General features: G+C 37.1%; 1 protein-coding gene across 1 annotated transcript; it reads right to left on the reverse strand.

Annotated features, from left to right (window-relative positions):
• Positions 1-1,282: 1,282 nt before the first annotated feature.
• Positions 1,283-3,140, reverse strand: LOC149017518 (putative BOI-related E3 ubiquitin-protein ligase 3). Its single transcript, XM_089154181.1, has 2 exons — positions 2,563-3,140; positions 1,283-2,457 (listed from the first exon to the last, which is right to left on the reverse strand). Exons 1-2 carry the CDS (start codon positions 2,884-2,886, stop codon positions 1,918-1,920), a joined length of 864 nt encoding a protein of 287 aa, XP_089010307.1. The 5' UTR covers positions 2,887-3,140; the 3' UTR covers positions 1,283-1,917.
• Positions 3,141-9,879: the final 6,739 nt, after the last annotated feature.

Raw genomic sequence — 9,879 nt, forward strand, 5'->3', positions numbered from 1 at the left:
CTTGCTTAAGCGAATCAAGCTGCTTACCACTTGGACCAACCTCCGTTGGTTCGTAGGTGATTCATTAGCCTACCATGCATGCCCCCATTTTATGGGCCCTTTATTTTATTAACAGAGTCTACTTGAGAAAACTAATAGATAACGTAAGATGAAGCTTACTCAGCCCAGAGGCCCCAGGCCCAACTAATACATGTACCTAATTTCATAAGAGCCCAACACATACACTTTAGAACCAACATTAGCTCAATTATTGAAGAAAATTGAATTCCTAACTTCCCATTCCCAGATCACAACCCCGTTGAAAAAACTCATACTACTTCTCATAAGGGTGGGGTCCATGTGGGACACTAATAGGGTATCACATCTTAATTATTTTATCAATACTCAGACATGGACCCCACACTTAGAGGAGCAAAATGTTCTTCCCCCCCACATGGAGGAGAGCAGTATGTGCTTCCCCCCACGAACCTCGATCAAAAGAGGAAAGACAATGCCTTTCATACCCTTTAGGGATGTCAATTAGGCCATTCTTGAGGCCACTTATTTCAAATAGTAAGAGCTTTGGTTCTCCTAAGAAGAGGTATTTAAAAAAGAAATGCAAGCTTCCAGCGGAAAAAATTCCCTTTGTTTTACTGAAGAGCTCAAATCTTCAAAGGACGCGGGACTAACGCCTCAACGAAAGAGGTTAGATGTGGCAAATTTGCAGCCATATAATGTCTTCTTCAAGAAACAAAGACTTTCTTAACCATAGGTATAGATTAATAGTTTTTTATTCCTGCACCGCGATGGAGGAAATCCGCCTTTGCTCTTCCTCCTTTAAGAGATACTCATAAATCATAGCCTGACTGAGCCCTAGGTCCGTGAACCTTTGACCGGCAAACCTTTTGCGCGGCTTTACAAAAGTAAAGAACCAAAAGAATTTCTTGTCTGGGATGGAAGGAGGTTCTTTTGCATCTTGTGAAGTTTATTGGGAGATGATTAAGACTCATTCCCAAACACCACCCTTCCCTTAACCTCAAGTTTTAAGAGAAAACAAAATTCAAAAATTTGATTGGAATATATTTTTATAATTCATAGGAACTAGTCACTCTCATGCTAGGAAAGAAATTTTGAATCGGTTAAAATCCCTTTTAAATATGCCACGTGGCAAATAAATTTGATGAAGAATTTAAGCTGGACCATGAAAGACTAGTGATATCAATCTTTACCAATCGACGGTCGACCCGGATTTTTATCGTACCAAATTGAATGTCATAATGACTCAATCTCGTCCCCAGCTTTCAGTAACATCCCTGTCCGAATCCTTCATCACAGCCGTTCATTACGCTAACACCGTATATGGCGGGAAGATGTGGGTAAAGAACCAATCTTCCCGTCAAACTCCACCAAATAATTTAAAAAGAAGTTGTCGATTCGCTATTATAAGGAGAAAATCTCTCTCCCTCGTTTGGATTTTTCGTAACCCAAATCCCAAATGAATCAAAATATCTTTTTTTGATATTTCCAACTATAAGAAAATTTGAACTGGAAAATCTGAAATCTGAATCCCTCCTTATTCCTGTCTCGCTCCTAAATTAGTTTAGGCAGTTTAGCTTTGCTTATACTGCAAATCCTTTCAGAGCATTGGTGGGAATAAACAAATGAAAATTGGTAAAATAAGAACAGTCAAATAGAAAATGACAAAACAAATGAATCTGAATGAATAGTCCAACCTCCAAAAAAAAAACTTCACAATGAAAATGATGAATCTCTCTGAGTTTCTGCTCTGCAATTCTTTTCAGAGTTGATGGATGATGTTGTTGTTCTTTTCCGGTTAGTAAAGAAAAAGAAAAGGAAAACCCATTTCCCCAAGTAAAGGACAAGTTAGAACGAAAGCAAAGAAAAGAAAAGATTTCAATGTCCTTTTTGTTTGTTTTCCTATAGCATCAAAACCTCAATGCTTGCATTTTTTAAAGAATTGCAGACGGGGCAACAATCGAGGAAGGCCTCACAAGACTTGCACGAACACAGATGCCTACAAGGGAGGAAAAGAATGCACGATAGTCGAGATTTGCAGGCTTTGCAAGCCAAGTTTCCCATTGGTTCTTGTTCTTCATTGTATCTGGCTTCTTCTCTTTCATTCTCCTCTCTGTTATGCTCCGGAGAGACATCGCAACAGGACTCTGCATCCTCTGCTCCGGCTGATGGAAATGATCGAGCATTCTCTTTCACCTGTTCCAGTGTATTATTCAGAGACTCAACCATGGCTCCACTCTCTTTTGCTACTTTCTGCCAGATTTGGTTCTCCAGTTCTACTTTTCTCAAACACTCTTCCAGTTCCATTGTTCTTTTGGCCGCTCTTGCAATATCTTCATCCTTTCGTCTCAGTAGACTCTGAGCCTTCGTTTCCACTTTCTTCAGAAGAATCCCCATGTGTTGCTTTATTTGTTCGTGCAGAGCTAATCTGAGTCTTTCATTCTGTGATTTCCCACCCAACAAACAGAACAAAAACAGATCAATACCTAAGAGATTTCAGAATCCAGACCCGTTAAATTAATCGAAAGGTATATGCAGTTCCCTTACCTGTAGAAGAACAAAACGATCGATCTCCAATGACTGTCTATCAATCTGATCAGCTAAAGACTCAGAGAACCCAATTAAAGCAAGATTACCATTGGAAGAACAAGAAGTAATCACCGGACAATTTTCCAAACCCAAGTTATAATTCCTCTGGACATCCAGATTCTGTAACTGCTGCACTTGTTCCTGTTGTTGAGGATTGAAGTATGAATCACTGAAACCGCCACCAACACCACCATTACAAGGATCCATCCATTCCTGCAATCCACACAACGAAAAGCCCAGATTCTCCTGATAATACTGCTGAGCTTGAACAGCCATCATCATTAGAACAAAATCACCTAAACCTATTCTCTCTCTCTCTTTTCTTCCAAGAAGAAAGAAATCCAAACAACCCAAGATGGTAGAAGAGATATTGGTCACTGGGCAGAGGAGGGCATGAACATCAGTAGTTGCAGTGAGCAGTTGGATGGATCAGAAGGCACGCGTGATTTCCATATCTCCAACCAAACTTTTTCCTTCTTTTTTTCTGCTGGGTTTGATTGATATAAGGGAAGAAACCAAAAAACAAAAAGAAAAAAACTGAAGAGGGAAAAACAGGGTGGTGAAGATCCCTTTTATAAGTAACCTCCCTGGTCCCTACTTCTTCGCTTTTACGTGCCAGTAGAATCCAAATTCCAAACCCAGAATTTTTTTTAGAAAAAGAAAAATCAGATGCGAAATAATTAAAGAAAGGGTCCGATAAGGCTTAGGATTCTCTCAGTTTCTGGGTGAAGCATTGAAATAGGAGTAAGTAATGGAGGGGCCAAGGCCAAGCAACAAGGACTGCAACTTACACATGCAGATTTTGTGAACAAAAAACTATCGGTCAGAGATATAAAAGGAGCTGTCGAGATTCAGAGATGGAGTCATGAAGATGAGAGAGAGAGAGAGAGAGAGAGAGAGAGAGAAAAAACAAAATCGAGAAATTTTAATTAAGGTGGTGGTGGTGATGAGATTTGTGAAAGAGTCAGTTTGGTCATTGGAAACAGCTGAAGAATCGGATTTCTAATTTCTATTTTTTCTATTCTTTCTATTTGTTTACGACTTCTTTTTCATTCACCCTTTATATGGATTGGATTGGATGGGCATTCGAAGACAAAATCACCGGAAACAAAAACGGTACGGAAGTTACAGTACAATTGAATTTGGCCAATTTGGAAATCGGAATTCGGAATATTGAATTATTAAAAGAAGGAAGAAGAAGGAAAAAGCCAAGCATCTTCCAAACGTTATAAGAGTTCTATGCAATTTGTCGTTTACGGCTTTTTGGGCGCGGGTGTAAGGATTCTTTCCTACGATAACGTACAATAATTTATCTCATGTATCTATATGGAATCCGATCTGAGGTGGGCCCCATTTCATTTCATGTATATGAAGATTCGATCGAGACCTATCGAATAATAGATTCCTTTTTTCTCCCAAATATCACATTTTTTTTTATTCTTCTATATCTTTATTTTGATAGAAACTTATGGAAACAAGTGTTTTATTTGGAGTCACTTGCATATCGTATAAAAAAGGGATTGATTTTTTTTTTAATACATTAAAATACGTTACACAACTCCAAGGGGTTGTAGAGTTGATAAAACACTAACACTTTCACATAAGAGGTCCTTGAGGATGTAGTCGAGTTGCGTATAAACTTAACCCCAATGAGCCTAGGGTCCTTGCAAAAAGAAAAAACCACGAAATTTAAATAAAAAGATTCCGTTCCACCCTCATATGACTCTAATTAAAATGACAAATCAAACAACATACCTTGATTAAATGCTTGTATGTATGACTACATGAGTAGATATATATTGGGAGAAAGGTGCGTGCGATTGAAATAATCAATTCACCTAGCATATTAGTTTGTTGATTCAATTTTTTCCCTCATGATGTGATTCTTTTTCATCATCACATTTACAATTAGGTATAGTAGTTCTCTAATTACATCCAACCATCTAGTCAATGGTTATACATGTTTTTTACATGTGACAAAAAAGAAGAAAAAAATACATAATAACTTTGAGTATTAGCAGTGTGGTAATTTGAGAGTTTTCATGTTTGTTTATCGGTATGCTTGAGTATGGTAAGCAATTTATGAATAGTTGTACAGTGAAGGGGGATAGCAGGCACAGTACACACCAACAACATAGAGCAACAACTTGAAGTCCTCCACAAAGCGGATTCTTTAAGGTGAACACTGACATAACTAGGAATATAAGCAACAACATATCAGGCCTTGGGATTGCTATAAGAGATGAAAAAGGCCTCCCTCACTAGTGAAATCTATTCCTCTATAGTTTGTAGAAATCTTTGATGGTGAAGCCTTGGCTGTAAGAGAAGGCATCAAAACTGCTCTTGAGTTGGGACTAAATCATGTAGCTATAGAATTCGATAATTTGGAGCTCGTGTCAATTCTCAAAGCACCCTCCAAGTTGCGGCCCCTCTAACTTTTCAAGCGGTGATCTCAGATATTTGGCTCTTTGCAGCCAATTTCTCTTTGTTCCTATAGAGGCCAATGTAATGGCCGATAGTCTAACAAAGGTGGTCATCTTTATCCCGGAAGAGATATGTTGGCCTATTACCACTCTGTGGTTGGACGACTCTAATTGTGTCCCCACGCGTTTTTCCCTCTAGTTGAATGAATTACTTCATACCCACAAAAAACAGGTATTGTAAGGAATGAAAGTTTATTGTCAACCATTAAAGTGAGACTTAGTGATTTGTTTTATAAACATAAAACATTATCATGGTTGGATTTTGGTGTACACATTAACAACAAGGTGCATTGTTCCAATTGAGTGGAATTGGCTACGTCGACTATTTGTGTTTCAATCAGTTCTATTTAAGATAAGACTAGATACAAGGCTTAGGCGATACATCGTTACAAATAATTGGTAGATAGGAGCCAAGATATGTATAAAATATTGTATCCCTGTCTTTATTCCTAGGAATTTTAATGTGATTGCAGATTTCTTAGCCAGGAAGGCCCTTTCGGTTTCGGGCCCGAAAGATTGGCCGTCTTCCACTGTGTGGTTGGTGGAATTATGTTCCTCCCCACCCATTGCCCGTGTTGAATAAAATTATTGTTTACCAAAAAAAAAATAAAAAATGTATAGAATATGTGCAACACAAATTAATTTTGGGATTTCACTCCACCCAATGTGATGTATATGTGATATAATAATCCATTTAAATAACTCGATATGCACTAAGAGTCCTCTATGGTTTATATTGGGCCACATGGTTAATATAATAGACATAACTTTTTATTATATTCTTTTACGTAATCAATGACATCAGCTATATACTTCACATATTATTAACACTTACCCAAAAAAAAAAAATATTAACCTAAAAATTCGAAATTAAAATTGAAATTCATATCAACTTCTTATAGGACAAAAGCATGGGGGTATTTAACCAAAAAAAAGCATGGGGGGTAAAAAAAAGAAAACATATACATACCATATCTAAAGATGGAAATCATATATACCCCAAAGAAAAAAAGTAAATAAAACAAAATTTTCATTAAAGAATTATGGAATTTTTTGAATAAAATTTTTTAAGGCCAATATGGTTGATATGTAATTCAAGATCGATAAGTTCTAAGAGTGCCATGCTTGTATTGACTAACTCTAATTTTTTGAGTCGTCTATGAACTTAGGTCTTCTTTACCTGACCAGGCCATCTTTCTATTCTCCCACACTTTCGTATGACCTGCCAATGGTCACGGGACTTTATTTATACGGTTGACCACCACGGTTTAAGATTGTTTAATCTTTATTAATATTCATCCAGAGTCCAGGCAACCTTTATTTATTTAAATTAATAAAATAATTCCAAGTGATTAAAATTAGGGCAGGTTTTGTCTTGGAAGAACTCAGCCAAAAGCCATGGCGCATAGGGTGATAGGGTTCACAACTCCATGTGGATTGAAGAACTAAATACACACGAGAGATCAATCTGAGACAAAACTCATAAAGAAATCAATACAAAAGTGGCAAATTGATGGGTGAGTAGTGAGATTAATTAGTGTGGCGTTTTAAAAGGGCATAGAGCCGTGCAACTACTGCACTGCCTGGGTAGTAGATAAGCTCCCTCAGGAGTAGATGTGACGACTAGAGTAGACTCCACCACCCATGACGTCTCTGCAACACAACACTGTCGTCTTCTTTATTCATAAAGAGTGATCGATGTGTTCATATCTGGGTTTTGGATCTGCGTGTGGTGTGTGGAATCTGGAAAGTGGGACTGGGAAGATATCCAAATTTTCGCCATTTCGTTTCTGGGTACTCGGAATTTTCTGTCTAATCTATCTTTCTTGGTTGTGAGAGGAGGTAAATCGGGGACAGATCGAGTGTCTTCTGCTTTGTCTGTATGATCTAGTAACTCTACTAATCTCTTCCACCATTGCCAGAACCTACCCAGAATAGACTGATCTCACAGTCCAGTTGCCAACAAAAAAGCCTTCAGCGAAGTTAATAAGAGTTGTTGTTGTTTACTTATTTTGTTTCTATCACTAACAGAGTAGTAGCTATGTTGGGAAACGGAATCAAAGATCAAAAGATCTCAATCGAGAACTGTGTCCAAATAAATGACCTGAAACATTTCTTTCCTTAGCCATGTAGGCTAGCAGCACCATTTCACATTAGAAAACTTCACCCTTGATACACATGAAACCTGTGAAAATTTACTTCAGACTCTTAAATAACCCACCAGACATGAAACTGATGTCCGATTTGCTTTGAAAGGGGCGCATAAAGTAATTAAGAAGGAAGAGTCACTATAGCAAATGGTAGGAGAGGTAGGAAGGTGTGATTCAAGAGAAGAACCAATAAATAATGAGTGGGTTTTTCTGTGGAACTCTTGAGTCAAATCTTGTCCCAAAAAAAGAAACGTCTTGGATTGCTGCAAGGCACAGAATTTTTGGGCTCTTGCATAGATTTATATCAACAGTGCAGATTGCAGAAAACCCACCAACTTCTAACCATGCATCTATGCCTATCAATAGTGTTGAAATTTGCAAAAATGATGGGAACAGCTCTGATAAGTAGGTGGACCACTTGAATTTTGGGTACAAGAAAATAGAGTCAGAAAGCTAGTCATATCCATTATTATGATTCAGTAAAACTTCAACCATGAATGATGGAACAGCCCATGAAAAGGGTGGGACAATTCAAGCCAGAGCTTTGAATAAGGGGAAGAGTGTATGGGTCCTACAAGAGGAAAGATACCCTCCAATGTCCAATAGAGACGAAGACAATAAAGAAAAGAATGGGCTATAGTCATCCAGGTCCTAACTGTAACTGCAGGAAAACAAGGTACACTTTCTGTGTTTATTATTGATTCCTGCTCTCTATTATCCTTTTCTATTTGAGGGGTTAGAAATTTGGTCGATCTTAAATCCTGATGAGTGAATAGGATGAAGAATCAAAAAAAGCAAGAATTAACACATGCAAAGACTGTTTACCAAAAAAAAAAAACACATGCAAAGACTTACTTTTTGAGTGTCTGATCAGCTGAAAGGTCTGTTATCTTATTCAATCTCTTCATCACCTAAAACTGTCAAACAGTACTGAAAGCTGCAAGTCTCTGCAACCCAAATTTTGTAAAAGGAAAATGCACTACATTACAAAAAGAGGACGAGCTAGGAATGGTTGTGGCAGCATCATCATGAAGGGTTGCCATGAACAGTTCTCTGTCTCTTTCACCTTTGCTTTGGTGGGTGATAATTGTATTCTGCACTCATCTAGAGGCAGTCTTCTTTGAACAGGTTCAGTTCTTATTTGGTAAACCCACCAGAAAGGTTACAAGTCTTGGTTCCAAATCCATGCTGCCCCACACGGCTACACCTCTCCATCTTTCTTCCTTTGCTGCAGACGCTTCTCTCACTTGTGGATCAAAGCTGAAAACGTTCACACTTCACTATCACTCCCCCTGTTCTTGGATGTGCTTGGAAGGAAAGGTTTTTCTCCAATAACATTTTCTAAATTCCATTTAGAATTGCCAAATATTACTATATATTGTATATGTTATTCTAATAAGTTCAATAATATATGTTTTGTTTTGGACCTTGATATATTAAATTTACAGTTTTTTTCTTCTTTCCCTGAATGTGTGTGGGTGATGAAGGATGTTTAATCTCTTAGCTGCTTTTGAAATACTATTAAGTAAATATGATAAACAAAAGTTTCTTGGGGGGCAACCCATAATTTTGAAATATTAAAATAACATAGAATTAATTTAAATACGGTTTATGTATACGTTATTATGCATGTGAATATTTAAAATAGATATTAATTGACTTTCTTTACAAAAGTTGACATGTGATTAATTTAAATCATATTTCCCTTAACAACACTCAAACCATATACTACTCTAGTTGAAAATTTGTATCATTATAATTTAGATCAAATTGGTGGGATACATCATCCGGGGAACTACTACCGTAGGGGCATGGTCAACCCCAATTTTTGAAAATCTTTCCTCTCTAGTTTTCTTTTCGTGTATGAAATATCTGAACTCTTCTCTCTCCTGCTGATTTTTTTTTTATAAATTTCTCTTTTTGTTTTCAAATTTAAAATATTTTTCTCCTCTAGCCTTCTTTATGTGTGGAGATATCAGTCTCGATGCTAATTTCTAACTCCACCCCTAAGAGACGTTTTGAATTACAGCTTTACAAGTTCAGAAGCTATGAAAAAAGTCATAGACTTGTGGCCAAACCAATGCTTAGTAGGTGTTGAAATCCTCAATACGGATAAACGATTATGTTCTTCTCATACCTCTATCACATATTAAGGAATATCACCCATCTTTGATCTATTTAGTATACAAAAATTACCACACCAAAAAAAAATTATAATAAAAGGGCGTGAATTTGGACTCACCCGTATCTAGTATGGCTTTGAATCGCGAATAGGATTAACGCGGTTGGGAGAAAGCTAGGCATGAATAATTTGTATTAATAAGTGATGGGGCTCCACGATTATATTTCATTAAACTTAATGAATCTCGATTACTTTTAATCATTAAGAACACAATGAAATTAGTCACTAGGTTCGATGTTACTACATTGTCTACTTACATCATTTCCTTGAAATTAAGAATTATAAGGGCTGGTTGGTTGGTTAAGTACCCCACAGAAACAAGCCACCAGTAAGCATGGATTCAAATTACTTAAATTGGCTTCTCTGGTTTTCCCTCCTCTCTTGATTTTCTAGTCTTGAGGGAAGAAAAGAAAATAAAAATGAAATGGGAAAGAAACCACTCCCTGAAAGATTGCAAAAA

This window comes from Hakea prostrata, chromosome 4 (assembly GCF_041222555.1).
Source record: "Hakea prostrata isolate BN-2017 chromosome 4, UWA_Hpros_2, whole genome shotgun sequence".
Taxonomy (NCBI): Eukaryota; Viridiplantae; Streptophyta; class Magnoliopsida; order Proteales; family Proteaceae; genus Hakea; species Hakea prostrata.